This window comes from Microtus pennsylvanicus, chromosome 13, assembly GCF_037038515.1.
Source record: "Microtus pennsylvanicus isolate mMicPen1 chromosome 13, mMicPen1.hap1, whole genome shotgun sequence".
In the NCBI taxonomy this organism is placed as follows: domain Eukaryota; kingdom Metazoa; phylum Chordata; class Mammalia; order Rodentia; family Cricetidae; genus Microtus; species Microtus pennsylvanicus.
Window position 1 is genome coordinate 48,479,638 of NC_134591.1, and position 16,007 is coordinate 48,495,644.

Below are 16,007 nucleotides of genomic sequence, written 5' to 3' on the forward strand. Positions count from 1 at the left end.
AAATGAGGGCTCGCTCACAGTTTCAGAGGGTTAGTACTGAATCGAGGCAGGAAGGAGAGAGAGGCCTGGCACTGAAGCAGCAGCTGAGAGCTTTACATTCTGAGGTGAAACCTCAAAGCCACTCCCAATGCCACACTCCTCCAACAAGGTCACACCTCCTAACCCTTCCCCAAACAGTCTACCAACTAGGGACTAGACATTCAAATGCACGAGCTTATGGAGGCCACTGTCACTCAAATCACTACACATTTGGTTACACATTTCTCACTTTTTAGCAACCGCCTTGCTTCCCTTTCAAAATTTAGGTAATGTTGGGGCCTGGGATGTTCTTCAGAGGTACAACACTTAAGCTGGCATGTACAAGGCTGTGGGCTCAAATCTTAATACCACACACTCACACACAAACATACATACACACAAAATCTAAAACTTGGATAATATAGTTCTATATAAAGCACAAAAACAATCAAACTAAAAAAAAAAATTAGAGTTGTATACACCTGTAATCCCAGGACCCAGGAAGCAACAGAAGCAGGAAGCATCCAGAGTTTGAAATGAGTGTTTGCAATATAAAAACACTGTCTTAAAGGAAAAAGAAAAAGCCGAGTTCAAGGCACAAATGATGGATAAACACAAGGACCTTGAAAGCAGGTAGATCCAAATGCCAAGCACCTCTTCTTCCTGTTAATGTGGGATTTAGAAAGTGCCACTAGATGGCTACAGGACCTCTCAATTTCACAAAAAAAAAAAAAAACAAAAAAAAAAAAAAACAAAAAAAACAAAAAAAAAACAGCAGAAATATAAGCTACAAATACAGCTTTGAAGCAACTGAGCAAATAAAATTTTTTATTGTCTTAAAAAAAAAACAAAAACAAAAAATACTTCTTGCTTGATATAGTTGTACAACCCCTTTAATCCCAACACTTAAAAGATAAAAACTGAGTTGGGCTCTGTTGAGTTCAAAGCCAGTTTGGGCAACAAAGAGAGACCCCATCTAAAAAAACAAACAAACAAAAAACCATTTATTATATCTATATATATGTATGTGGCAGGTGTGTGCAGGTCAGAGGACAACTTGTGAAAACTGGTTCTCTTCTACCATATGCATGCCAAGGATAAAACTCTGGCCAGGCTTGCTAGCGAGCACTTTACCGACTAAGCCACCTTTCTGACCCTCAAATCCTTATTATTTTGAGAAATGACTCAGTGAGCAAGTGCTTGCCTTACCATCAGGAGGACCTGAGTTCAGATCCTAAGTACCCATATAAAAGTGGGGCATTACCATGGAGAGTCTATAATCCTAGGAAGGGGACCAGAAGGCAGTCACAATCTAGCCAAAATGGCAAACTCCAGGTTCAATGAAAAACCATCTAAAAAGAATAGGCTGTACACTGGACATGGGGGCACATACCTTTAATCCAGCACTTGGGAGGCAGAAGCAGAATTAGAATTTCTTTGAATTTCAGCTATCTTGGACTACACAGTAAGACCCTGTCTCAAACTAAAATCAAAACCAAACAAAAGTCGCACAAAGCCTTAAACAGAGAAGCTCTAAAAACTGGCATCACAAATTATTTTGTCTTTTTGTAAACAAACAAAAAACATGAGACCCAATGAGAATTTATTCCTCTTGTTTGTTTATATTTTCTGTTTATTCCTTTCATAGATGGTCCAAGAGCTCTTCAATCAACTAGCAGTGATTAATCAGAAAATATTCATCTGGAGAGGGGAGTAGTGTTGGCTCACTGGATCATAAGTATTTGCTACACAAGCCTGACAACCTGAGTTCAGTCTCCAGAGCCCATGCTGGAAGGAGATAACTGATTCCTAAAAGCTATCCTTTGATCGACACTTAGGTCTTTGGATTTATGCTACATGTGCACAATTGTTTACCCCTGTCACACACACATACCCTAATAAAAAATTTAAAAAATTAAAAGAAGATATACATTTAAAAATATCTCATTAGAGCCAGGTGGTGGTGGTGGCACATCCTTTTAACACCTGCACCAGTAGAAGCAGGCAGATCTGAGTTTAAGGCCAGCCTGAACTACAGAATGTGTTCCAGGATAGCCAAGGCTACACAGAGAAATCTATCTTGAAGGAAAAACAAAACAAAACAAAACCATCTCATTAAAACAGCAATAAAAGAACAGTGAGATGGCCCAGTGGGTAAAAGTGCTTGCTGTTAAGCCTGAGGACCTGAGTTCAATCTCTAGAACCCACTCAGTGGAAGACGAGAACCAACTCCAGCAAGTTGCCCTCTCATTTCTGCACACAAGCACACAGACATATATAAATTTTTAAAATGTAATAAGAATAGTGATTAAAAAATTAAATTTAGGAATAAACCTAAAATGTACTGTGTAAGAATTACATGAAGAAGCCGGATGGTAATGGCACATGCCTTCAATCCCAGCACTCAGGAGGATCTCTGTGAGTTCAAGGCCAGCCTGGTCTGCAGAGCAACCTCTAGGACAGTCTGGGAGGGCTACAAAGAGAAATCCTGTTTTGAAAAGACACACACACACACACACACACACACACACAGAAATTACATGAAGAAACAAAACACTATATTTACGGCATGAATAAAAGCCAATCATAAAAGGGAGCATTCTCCAAAGGCTAATACCGCGCCCCTGTTCATATGGCAGCATCAAGTATATTCAGTGAGAATATACTCAAGAGAGAAGGGACATGAAGTTGGGAAGGAGATGGGTTGGGGGAATATACCAGGAAATTGAAAGGAGGGAGTCAGATACATTGTATACATGTGTGAAATTTTCCAAGACTAAAGAAAGAAAACATTCTGTATCCTAGGAAAGATTCCTACTGAATCATTTGGTTTTCTTGTTTTGTTTTGCTTAGTTTTCTTAAATAATGAAAAAATTTTCCAGGCAGTGGCGGCACATGCCTTTAATCCCAGCACTTGGGAGGCAGAGACAGGTGGATCTCTGTAAATTTGAGGCCAGCCTGGTCTACAAAGCAAGGTCCAGAACAGCCAGAGCTGTTACACAGAGAAACCCTGTCTCCAGAAGAAAAAAAAAAATACCTCCTGCTGGGTGAAGGCAGAGGTGATGGATCAATGTGAGCTCCAGGCCAGTGAGGGCTATATAGTCAGACCCTCTAAATAAATAAATAAAATTTAAAAAGTAAAAATCTGATTAGAATTGTCTGTGCTTGTTATATGGTGCCGGGGATCAAACCCAAAGCCCCTGAACATGGTAGATAAGGGGCTCTGCCACTGAACTAGCTGCACACCAGCCATGTTTGTTTATGAAAAAAAAAAACTTGGGAAATTTATTGTCAGGTTAACCAGAAATAAGCATGAGTAAAATATTCAAAATTGAAAAAAATAAAAGCAACTACAAATGAGGACATGAAATAAAATATTACACATTACAATAACTAAAATAGTGTTACTGGTATATAAAGTAGGCATAACAATGCAGTCTCGAAACGGAACCCAAAAACAGGCCCAAGTACAAATGGGAATTCAATAGTGATAGCCAACATCTGAGATACAGACAAGCATTGCTAAGAAAGCAAAAAGCTATCATTTGTGTTTGATCCCCGAAAAATTTTTGAACCAAGCAAGGCTTCATAAGTATAAATAATTTGCTGCGGGTATGGCTTATGATTGCCTATGATCCCAACACTCAAGAAACTGGAGCAGAAAGGCCAATGGTTTAAGGCCACATAGCAAGACTGTGTCTCAAAAAAGCAAAATGAGTTTGGTGTGTTGGCTTTTAACTACAATCCTAGTCCTAAAGAGGCTGAAGCAAGAAGACTACCTCAAGTTTGAGACCAGCCTGTGCTACCTAGTAGGCTCAGGTCAGCCTGGGCTAAAAAGTAAGTCCCTAACTCAAAATAAAAGCAAAAACAAACAAACAAACAAAAAAAGGATAGGTAACAGATTGGAAGAAATTTTATATACAAGATATATTCACTATACAGTATACTATATACAATGTATATAAAGAAAAACTAGTAATAAATTAAAACATTATATACAAATAGGCAAGCTGGTAATGTGCCATCCACCTACAGTCAGAAGCTAAAACAGGAAAACCTCTTCAACCCAGGGTTGGAGATCAGTCTGGGTCTTTAAAAGAGGGAGAAAGGGGGAAGCATTAAAAACAAACTTTTCATAGGAGGGTTAAAATATGAAAAAAAAAAACACGGAGCTAGGTGGTACTGGCGGATGCCTTTAATCTCAGCACTCAGGAGGCCAAGGCAAGTGGATCTCTGTGAGTTTGAGGCCAGCCTGGTCTACATAGTGAGTTCAAGGACAGCGAGGACTACTCAAAAAAAAAACTCCACGCCACTAGTAATCTTGAAAATGTAAATTAAGACAAAATGATTCCAGTTTCTACCCATCATATTGGTCCAAGTATTTTAAAAAGCAGTAATGGCAAGAACAGGGAGACACTAATATCAATACAATATAATTTGTACAAGTATTCAAGCTTTAAAGAGGGTCAACATGTCTAAGGTTCTGTTTGCGCATCTTTTTTTTTTTTTTTTGGCTTTTCGAGACAGGGTTTCTCTGTTTAACAGTCCCAGCTGTCCTGGACTCAATTTGTAGACCAGGCTGGCCTCAGACTCACTGAGATCCATGTGTCTCTGCCTCCCAAGTGCTAGGATTAAAAGCATGTGCCACCACCACCCAGTGGTTTGCACCTGTTTTGACTCAATAATTCAACTTCTGGGCTGGTGAGTAGGCTCAGCAGTAAAGCCACTTGCCGCCAGGCCTGGAGACCTGTCTGTATTCAGTCCCTACCACCAGCACGGTAGAAGGAAAGAACCAACTCCTGCAAACTGTCCTTTGACTTCCACATAACCACACCCATACACAATAAAACACTTTTAAAAGTTAACAGCTTTCTCATAGCAGTAAATTCAGCTCACTAGTTAGTGTTCAATGGTACATCCCCAACACCACCTGATTCCCAGAGAAACGGAAAGTGAGCCTGCACAATGAAAACTTACTTCAAGGTGAAAGCCGATCATTTAGAAAATGATAGCTTCAGGGTCGGAGAGATGGCTCAGCGGTTTAGAGTATGGTCTGCTCTTGTAGAGGACCCAGGTTCAGATTCTAGCACCCAGATGGTGGCTCATGACTTTCCTGAACTCCAGTGTCAGGGGATCTGACATCCTCTTCTGATTTCCAGAGGCACCAGGCATGCACATGGCACACAGGCATATATGCAGGCAAAACACTTACACATTAAAATAAAAAATAAATACAACTTAAAAGAAAAGAAAATAACAGCTTTAGAGAAAGGTCTCCATGAACTTCCCCCAAACCAAAAATCAACTCAAATGTTTAGATAAAATTTTCTCTGAAAAGTGATCCATCCCATAAACAAAGGAGAAACCAAAGTATAATACAGCCACACATGAACACACCACATGGGCGTGGAGTCAAGAGTTACAGACAGAGACAGAAAACAGTCCAGTTTCACAGCCCAGAAACAGATGAAAAGTTAGAATTCAGATTACCCAAAGGTTTAAAAGGAAACATATTTAATGAAGCCTGACTCCAGACACTAGAGTTCAAAACTATAAACAAAACGTTTGAGAAATACCATGTGTATGGAGTGGACAACATACCCACACCACCTTAAGCTCCAAAATGACCTATAAGAACAACCGTGTATTGTCCTAAGCAACCTTTCTCAACAACAACAAAATCATCAAACCCTACTTAGACAGTAAAGAATCACCTTCACTTTTCGTTCAAAACCTCTCTTACCAGAAAGTATGAGAAAAGTCATTTGGCTTTGAGAAACTGTACATATTTACCTTCATAAATACATTTTTCTCATTCTAAAATTAAAGTCAATCTAGAAATATATGTTTTGTTTTGACACAAGGTGTCAACATGTAGCCCCGGCCATCCTGGAACTCTCTATGTATACCAGGCTGGCCTGACTCACAGCAATTCACTTGTCTCTGCCTCCCGAGTGCTGGGATTAAAGATGTGCACTACCATGCCCAGCCCAGGAATATATGTTTTTGTTTACACAGCAATCAGTCCTAATCCAATCTAGGATCTAATGTTGAATATAGATAACTATGTCTACTTTTATACTGCAAACAGGTTCTTGATTGGAGTTTCAGTTCATCAAGTGAAATGCCATAAAGTGTGATAAACTCATAGAAAATGTTTTCTATAAATTTCCGTCCATGGTTATATGCTAAAAAGATCTCTGGAAACCATTTGTGAAATGGACAGCATCAAACTGATCTGACTTAACTAACTTGAACCTACTCTACCCCCTCTTCCTTTCTATATATATTATCCCTTCTTTATCTGTCCCCAACTCCAATACAAACACTTATCAGTTATTATCTCTTTTGTAGTCCTGGGCTAACTTATCAAGTTTTTAGTGCCTGCATCACAAGCAAAGAAATAAAAAAAAAGACAACCCGCAGGATGAGATCATGTTTTACAATTTAAAATTTTAAGTGCAGGCCGGGCGATGGTGGCGCACGCCTTTAATCCCAGCACTCGGGAGGCAGAGGTAGGCGGATCTCTGTGAGTTCGAGACCAGCCTGGTCTACAGAGCTAGTTCCAGGACAGGCTCCAAAGCCACAGCGAAACCCTGTCTTGAAAAACTTAAAAAAAAAAAAAATTTTAAGTGCAGCAATGGTGAGATGGCTCAGTGGTTAAAGACACTGTTTGCTCTTCCGGAGGACCCAGTTCTATTCCCACCACCCACATGGCAGCTCACAACAGTCTATATCCAGTTACAGGGGAACCTGAGACGTGCTGATTTCCTAGTTAATACACAGAAAATTTGATTCAAGTCTCCTGACCTCCACTGAATATTTTTCCTTAATGGACCTCAGTGGTGACCAATGCAGATATGCAGTCTTTAGCCTTCAAGCTTCTATAGCCTGGGTGGGAGTTGATAGAAGGAAGAAAGGAAGGGAGGGAGGGAGGGAGGGAAGGAGGGAGGAAAGGAGGGAGGGAGGGAGGGAATATATTTACTGAGAAAGAAATCCCAGGAGGAAAGCTTCCATAAATGAAACTAGGGTTTATGAAAATTATGTCCTTCCTGTGCTTGGATGATACTTCTGGAAGAAGTGCTAATGCTGGTTTTAGCACCTAGCAATAAGTTCCCAGATACAGGAAAAAAATCAAGAATGAATTAACAACAGAGTAGTTCAGGGATTGTTCTAGAACTCTATTTAACAACTTACCTTTCCAAAGGGGTTTGCTTCCTCATCATTAATATTGTACTCATACCTGTAGTGCACAGGTGAGACATTAATACATTCTGTATTAATACAGTAAAGCCCTTAGCAATGAACTGTCTGAAAGAAGGTGAACCCTCCCAGTTGCCAAGCTGTACATATGTACTACTCAAGTTTGGCTAGGTTCTTAGTTGGCAATCCCCCAAACTCAATGGCATAAAATAATGAAGTTTTATTTCTTGCTCACACTACCTATCTGCAAAGAATGGATGGGTTGCTATGACATTTGGGTCACAAACTCTGCTAGTGCACATTTAAAAGGAGACCAGAAATGTGTGACATGGGGATGAAGCCAAGAACTCCACCACACAAAGAACCAGGTGTATTTGACCCATGTTGATCCTGCCAGACTCTGGACAACCTCACTGCTTCTGGCCAGTCTCCTCATTTGTTTCATTCTTGCTTTTCTCCACTTCTGAAACACAGACATTCCTACTTGCATTGCCCAACAGACGTTAAATTAATAACAAAGACAATCTTCCACCATCTGATAACCTAAATTAACCATTAAGTCAATTACACGATCAAACATCTTCTAAAGTGCCTTTGTACTCCCAGCAGACACCAAGAAAATGGAAATTCATATTCTTAATGACCTAAACCATATGTAACTATGTAAGTAAATCCTGTGGCTTTAACTCATGCACTTTTCAATAGTACACGCCAACGACTAATCCATTCTGGAAGCTCCAAACAAAGTGGGCAGGAAGCAGTCTTCCACCCACCCCAATATGAGTACATCTGCTTATTAGTATGGGATATACTCTAATGGTGAATGGAACCAACTTACAAATCTTTTGGAAAGGACAGACAGAAACCAGGAATAGAGCATATGTTTCACCATGGACCTGTCCTCTCAAAGTGACAGATTCTGGGAGTAGTAAGCTACAACCAGTGCTTTTTCTTTTATCCAACTGATGTTTTGTTAGCTTTATTTTCCAGGCGGAACAAAATTGTCAGCAGAGTCTTTCAGGCTACACCTGCTCTCTATTAACTTTGAAATGCTCTTATCACATGTTTAGTCTGTAAAAATGTTCTTGATTTGACAGGTTAAAGCAACTGAATTGTTACAGTAAATACACTTTCATGTAGCAGCTGAGCTAAGGTATTAGCTTAAAAGTAACAAGACCTGGAACACAGCATAAATAAAACAGCTAGCCTCTGCACTAGTACTCTCTCTATCACCTGGTCAAGAGAGAGATGTCTAGAGTGATTTCTTTTCCTTTTTTAAAAAAGTTTATTTTATTACTTTTTATTTCATTTGTATCAGTGGCTGCTAGCACATGTATGTGTGTACACCATATCATGTGGCTTCTTGGCCTTGATAATTTTGAGTAAGTTCCCCAAATAAAAACTTTTATATGTTTGTGTCTGTATCTATCTCTTAATAGCCCTGCTCCTCTGGAAAACTCAGATGTTTTCCCCAAGTTATCATAACTAATTATCAATTAAAATAAAATGCACATAGTCCAAGGAAACAGTCCACTTTTAAGAACCCTATAGACAAAACATCCATATGCAAAATTGTATTTACAAGAAAGCTCACTGAAACAGTTAACATCAAAATCACCCCTAGAAACTGTCCTAAATAGCACCAAGTGAAATGGCTCAACTATGCTATGACAATATCCAGAATAGTCTGCAACTACAAATAAAAATCTATTAAATATGTAGGAAAAGCACTGAAAGAATAGACATGATTTAGTTTGAAAAAAAACCTAAATAGTGAATAACCTTACCAGATATAAAAATTTTAAATTTGTGGATTTTGTGATATTGAGAACGAGGAGACTAAAGAGTTGGCTTGGCTCATTTGCTACTCTTGTAGAGGACCCCAGCTTGGTTCCAGCACCTACAGGGCTGCTCACAACTGTCTATAATTCTAGTTCGAGAGACAACATTCTTCTGGACTCAAAAGCAGCAGGCCTGTATGTAATACACATATATACGTGCAGGCAAACACTCATCATACACATAAAAATTAAAACAAAAAAATAGAGATGAGAAAGCAATAAATAACTGTAACCTCCAGATAAGAAGAAACTGAGCTTGTCTCAACAGACATATTACTTTTGTAACTTAAAATGGAAAGAAAAAAGTATAGCAGATAATCTGAAGCTCTTCTGGTCTCTTCTAAAAATCCTATGTTACAAGCATCCTTAAAGAAAGGGTGGTTCAGCACAGGGAACCACTTCCTAAATAGAACCCCAGCAGCACAGACACTGAGAAAAACAATTAATAAATGGGAGCTCCTGAAACTGAAAAGCTTTTGTAAAGCAAAGGACACATCAACAAGACAAAACGACAGCCTACAGAATGGGAAAAGATCTTCACTAACCCCACATCAGACAGATGTCTGATCTCCAAAATATACAAAGAACTCAAAAATTGGTCATCAAAAGATCACATAATCCAATAAAAAAAAATGGAGTACAGACCTAAACAGAGAACTCTCAACAGAGGAATATAAAATGGCTGAAAGACACTCAAGGAAATGTTTAACATCCTTAGTCATCAAAGAAATGCAAATCAAAACAACTCTGAGATTCCATTGTATACCTGTAAGAATAGCCAAGATCAAAAATACTGATGACAACTTATGCTGGAGAGGTGGTGGTAAAAAGGGAATGTTTCTACATTGCTGGTGGGAATGCAAGCTGGGACAGCCCCTTTGGATATCAGTGTGGTGATTTCTCAGAAAATTACGAAACAACCTTCCTCAAAACCCAGTAATACCACTTTGGGGTATATATCCAAAGGATGCTCAATCATGCCATAAGGACATATGCTCAGCTATGTTCATAGCAGCTTTGTTTGTCATAGCCAGAACCTGGAAACAACCTAAATGCCCCTAGATCGAAGAATGGATAAGGAAAATGTGGTACATTTACACAATGGAGTACTACTCAGCAGAAAAAAATGATGACATCTTGAAATTTGCAGGAAAATGGATGGAGCTAGAAAACATTATTTTGAGTGAGGTAACCCAGACACAGAAAGAAAATTATTACATGTACTCACTCATAGGTGTTTTTTAAACATAAAGCAAAGACAGCCAGCCTACAAACCATAATCCCAGAGAATTTAGACAACAATGTGGACACTAAGAGAGACTTACATAGATTTAATCTACATGGGAAGAAGAAAGTAGAAAAAGACAAGCTCTCCTGAGTAAATTGGGAGCATGGGGACCTTGGGGGAGGGTTGAATGGGGGAGGAGAGAGGCAGGGAGGGGAGCAAAGAAAAATGTAGAGCTCAATAAATATCAATAAAAAAAACCAATAACAAAAAAAAGAAAGTGGTTTTTTTTAATTTATTTATTTTATGTGCATTGGTGTTTTGCCTGCATGTGTCTATATAAGGGTGTCAGATCTTGGAGTTACAGACAGTTGTGAGCTTCCATGTGGGTGCTGGGAATTAAAACCGGGTCCTCTGGATGAGCAGTCAGTGCTCTTAAACACTGAGCCATCTCTCCAGCCCCCGAAATAGTGGTTCTTTAATAGAGTCAAGTTTTGTTGCTTTTTAAATTCACATGAATGTTTTTCCAGCATGTATGTATGTGCATGTCTAGTGCTGTGGAGGACAAAACAGGATTCAGATCCCCTGGAACTGAAGTTATGGATGGTGTTAGCACCATGTGGATACCAGGAATCTTACTGGGTCCTCTGACCGTGCTCTTAACCACAGAGTCATCTCTCTATCCCCAAGAGGCAAGTATTTTGTAGGCCATATCTTTTATAATCTTTTTTTCTTTTCTTTTTTTTCTTTTATAGAGTCTTTAAAGCTTTTAAATTATCCTTTAAAAAATAAATCTTTAACTATACCCTCCCAAGAAGAAAAAGTCCTATTCTTTTTTTTTTTTTTTTATGTATACAACATTCTGTCTGTGTGTATGCCTGCAGGCCAGATTTCATTACAGATGGTTGTGAGCCACCATGTGGTTGCTGGGAATTGAACTCAGGACCTTTGGAAGAGCAGGCAATGCTCTTAACCTCTGAGCCATCTCTCCAGCCCCAAGTCCTATTCTTAAAAGGCCAGACCTTAAGGTCGACCAGACTTTTCCTAGCTCATTCCTTCTTAGGGTACAGGATGAGTTCCGGATTTTGAAACTGAAAGTTCTGCTCAGCATACTCACCATTCATTCACTCAGAGTAAACAAAAGCACCCCAAAGACTGGCTTCACTCATGCTTAAGGTCCAGAAAGCTACTTGGGTGCCCCCTAGGGAACAAATTTTTAAGATGTATACAGTTTCAGCATACATTAATATCTCTATCATCAATATTTACTCAACAAGTACCTACTATATGCTAGGTACAATGCTCAACAACAGAGACAAAAAGGTAAATAAAATCAAATTTCTGATTTCTGTATGCTCAAATTCAATCTCACTCAAAACTTTTAAAACTTTTTAAAGCATAGTATGAGTCAGCCATTCAGATAATTAAATATTCTCTCTCCAGCAGGGCGGTGGTGGCGCACGCCTTTAATCCCAGCACTCGGGAGGCACAGGCAGGCGGATCTCTGGGAGTTCGAGGCCAGCCTAGTCTAGAAGAGCTAGTTCCAGGACAGGCACCAAAGTACAGAGAAACCCTGTCTGCAAAATTGTGGATGTATTTTTGAAGAGAAGTTTAGATTACAGAATTCTAATTTTTTGGGACCAAAATAAATATAAAGCTTACTTTTTAAAAATTCCCAAATGAGCCTGATTCCCATCCCTGAGCTCACATAAGTTAAAGGAGAAAAGCAACTCCACAAAGTTATCCTCTGACTTCCACACATGAGCCATAGCATATGCACACATACACATATGTATACACAACATAAGGAAGTAGGAAAGGCTTTACATGATACAGCATCCCTGAGTTTTAGAAATCTATCATTATTCAATAATTCCACTGAGTATTTAATTCAAATAAAAGTACTACATGACTTAGAAAATGGCTAATTAAAAAAATAGTACAAGAGGACATGGATTTCGAATTAATTAGAAAATAAAATTAAACTGAAAAGGACTATTAAAATAAATGAGTTAAGTCAATTCCCAAAGCTCCCCCAAAATTTCTCTTCCAATTAGGAGATACCTTAAAAGGTTCTCAATCAGATCTGTTCTTTTCTGCCCGAGCATTAAAAAAGTGGAGTGACTCAGAAAAAACTACCGGCTTCCCTTCAACACACTCCCTTACCTACTAACTCCAATCCTCCATGACACGAGGGCAAGGTTCCCTCAGACTGTGAATCCCTAAAACCAAGCTGTACTTCTGACAGCACCCGGCAGCACAAATCCTAACAGGAGGCAGGCTGAGGCAGGAGAAGAGAGTTTGAGGACGGCCTGGGTTAACATAAGGAGACCATTCCTCAAAATAAACAAACAATACAGCACAACTTCTGGCAACCTGAGTCAGAAACCAAAATAACTTCTCTCCAAAAAACAATTCTATAGTCGGCCACATTTCAGGTACCCTGTGAACTAAATTCTCTTTGGCATGAGAGTTGGAGAATTTAACATTGAGTTATATAACTTTTTCCCTACAGAAAAAAAATTAATTTTAAAACTTGCTATCTTTGGGGATTAAGTTCATAGCTGCCTACAAGATGAAACAGTGAGTCAAAATGCAGACTCACAGAGGGAAAACACCTGACTTACCCAAACCACAGGCATTCCAGTGTTTGTTTAATCAGCTAAGGAACAGTGACTCTTAAATTATACATTTGAAATTGGCAGATTATCAGTTGAATGTTTATGGTAACTAGAATCAACAGCAAACACTTCAAAAGAGTTTATTCTAGATGGTTTGGTGGAAGAGGTCTATAATCACAGCTATTTATGAAGTTGAGCCAGGAAGACCACAAGCTCAAGGCCTGCTTTGGTTACAGAGTAAGTGCAGGGACAACTTATTGAGAACTTTAAAGTAAAAAGTACAAAGAGAGATGCTCTGTAGCAGAGTGCATATCTTTCATGTTTGAGACCTGGGTTCCGAAGTTCATATAGCTGCCATCTTAAACAGTAAGTAAAAGAAGCACTCAAAAAACAAAACAAAGCAAAAACCTCATCATGGACTCTTGTAATTGATAATGAGCAGGTTTAAGTATTACCAGCTATCAATTCATGAAACAGAAATACTAATTAATGGACACAGAGACTTTGAATCCAGTAGAGTATCTGCGCAGTTAGGCTGAGTGTGGTCCTTTAAGGACACATTATAAACTCAGAAACAAAGTATCTGGGTGCACTCAAAAATGAAAGTAATATGTCAAGTTTTAAAATATTAACCAACCTTCAAAATAAAAATTACCAGCTTCAGATAATACTCTTATTACTGCCCAGCCTGCTGCCCTTACAGTACATTAAATAAACCTGTTGTCTTTCTAAACATAAATGAAATGACCAATATAATAAAACCAGGAAGTTTAAAGGAGAAAGCATCTACATTTGCCAGGTGTCAGGCCTCATTTAATAGTCACAAATACAAAACAGATTCTATTTTCTCCATTCTTAAAAAGGAACTCAAGCTAAAAGTAACTTCTCTGGGGTTAGAAAAACAACAGTAGCAGAATCAAGCCTTGAACCGTTATTTGTTTTGACTATAAAGTTCCTGCTCCTTCTTTTACCACGCTATTTATATTTTAATCATCGTGCTTATAACATAAACCTGAAACTATCCACTTGTCATTTCGCTTTTAAAAAGTGAAAACCAACAGCAAGAAAAATGAGGAAAATGCTATGTACTTTTTGACAGACCTGGTTTTCAGAAGTTGCCTCTAATTATAAACCCAACTTTTAGAACACACTCTATTTGTGAGTGTTCTTTAGAGAACAGAGTATAGGACAAGAGTTGAATGCATGAACGTGGAAAACTCCAAAGCAAATACAGGCCATAACCTAGGAAAAGAAATTATTTATCAAGTTCTGGGTCAAAAACTTTTGCCAAGCACTCCATTTAATGGTGAACGTTTGGTGTTTGACCCCAACTCTGGTTGCCTGTTGTTTCTAACTGCTTTGTTTTCCTTTCAAACACTGCCCAAGACTGCCCATTAAGTCTTCCTCACCGTATCATTACTGCTCCCAGAGGATAGAAAAACGGGGTGTGAACCCAATACTTACCTCTTTCCGGACCATGCCAACCGGACCTCAAATACTAACAGAATGGAAATGGCAAACTTATGTCAAAACTTTTATTGTATTAATTTATTTGTGTGGGCAAACTCTCAGCCACAGCTCGAGTATAAAAATCAGAGGACAACTCGCGGGGGTAGGTGCTCTCCTTCCATGTGGGTCTTTGGGATGGAACTTTGTGGCAAGCGATTTAACCCGCTGAGCCATCGCTCCAGTCCTACAGCAAACATTTTTTTTTAATAAGGAGATTTTAGACTTGGGTGATGTCTTACTTTCTCAGTTAACATGAGAGCAGAGTTTCTTATTTGATTAGATAATTGAGGTTCAGAGAGCGAGTGACTCACTCACCCAAAGAAAAGTGTGAGCTGGCAGCTGGGCCAAAGGTTAGCACCTCGGCTCACACGGCTCCGGTACTTTAACTACCACAAGATCCGGGTTAGGATTAGCCGAGGACTGACAGGCCGGGACCGAGCGAGGAGACAAGACCCCGGTCCCGGGAGTGGAAACAAGGGCGCGCGGGAACAAAGCGGACAACGCGGAGCGCGCCCGCAGACTCGATGCCCCTCGGCCCCGGCGCGCGGTGGCCGTCGGGATTCGTAGTCCGCTGCCCACGACGGGGGGCGCGGCAGCCAACGCGGCAGCTCCCGCTGGCCCGGGCCCGCTCAGCCCCGGAGCTCTCCGTCGCCCTCCCGCACGGCCTCACCTCGACAATGCGCGCGCACTGGGTCCCCTTGCCCGCACCGGGCCCGCCCAGAACGAACACGACCAACGGCTTCATGAGGTGGCCGAGACAGAGCCGCAGTCCACGGGTCAGCGGCGGGAAGCTCGGGACCAGGACGTGCAGCAGCCGGCGACGACAGCTGCTCAGCATACACCGCACCTCTGACAGCGGCCGGCGCGGCGGGGCGGGCGGGGCAGCAGAGAGGGGGCGGGCTGAGCGGGCGCCGGGCCCCGCCGCCAGCTGCGGGCCGCCGCAACCGGAAGGGGCGGGGCCTCCTGCTAGGCTCCAGCTTCCGCTTGCGGTTCCGGTCCTTCCCAACGTGTCAGGAGACCCGGAGATTTTTTGGTATTGGCTGATGGGTGAATCCTTAGCCGGACCTGTTGTTTTGTCGTTCAGAGTTCCCTTTCCCACGAGAAGTGGCTGAACTGAATAAGCAAACACAGGAATCAATAGGAACAATCGCACTGCTGGAAACGAAACCAAGGGAGAAACAGGAACAGTTTGGTTGAAGTCTGCCGAGACGGCCTCTGAAGAGGTGACCTTGGAACCGAGACTTGGAGACAGAGAAGAGCAGAGACTAGGGTGCTGTAGCCCACCAAAAGAGGAGGGCGAGTGGGAAGGTTAAGACTCGATAAAGGGATTGGAAAGTGATAGATGGAGACTTGAGCATTTAGATTACATTCTAGCTGCCGTGAAAGCCTTTAAGCATAGCCCTGCTGGCCATTAGGGAAAAATCTTAACAGAGAAGGACGAGTCTAAAGAGTGAGCCTGGATGAAGACAAACCTTTGAAAGTTGGAGACAACAGTGGTAGCATTTTCATGAGTTTTTTATAACAGAACAGAGCTATACATCACTGCTTTTTTCAGATAAGTTAGTGAAAATGGTTTATAGCAGAGCTGGT

The 16,007-nt window shown here is 40.5% G+C and overlaps 1 protein-coding gene across 1 annotated transcript in view; it reads right to left on the reverse strand.

The window, feature by feature from the left end:
- Nucleotides 1-15,341, reverse strand: part of Cmpk1 (cytidine/uridine monophosphate kinase 1) — a 30,921-nt gene extending 15,580 nt beyond the window's left edge. The window contains exon 1 of the mRNA XM_075946764.1: nucleotides 15,088-15,341. Coding sequence (XP_075802879.1) covers nucleotides 15,088-15,255 — 168 coding nt within the window. The 5' untranslated portion in view covers nucleotides 15,256-15,341. The remainder of the gene's footprint in view (nucleotides 1-15,087) is intronic.
- Nucleotides 15,342-16,007: the final 666 nt, after the last annotated feature.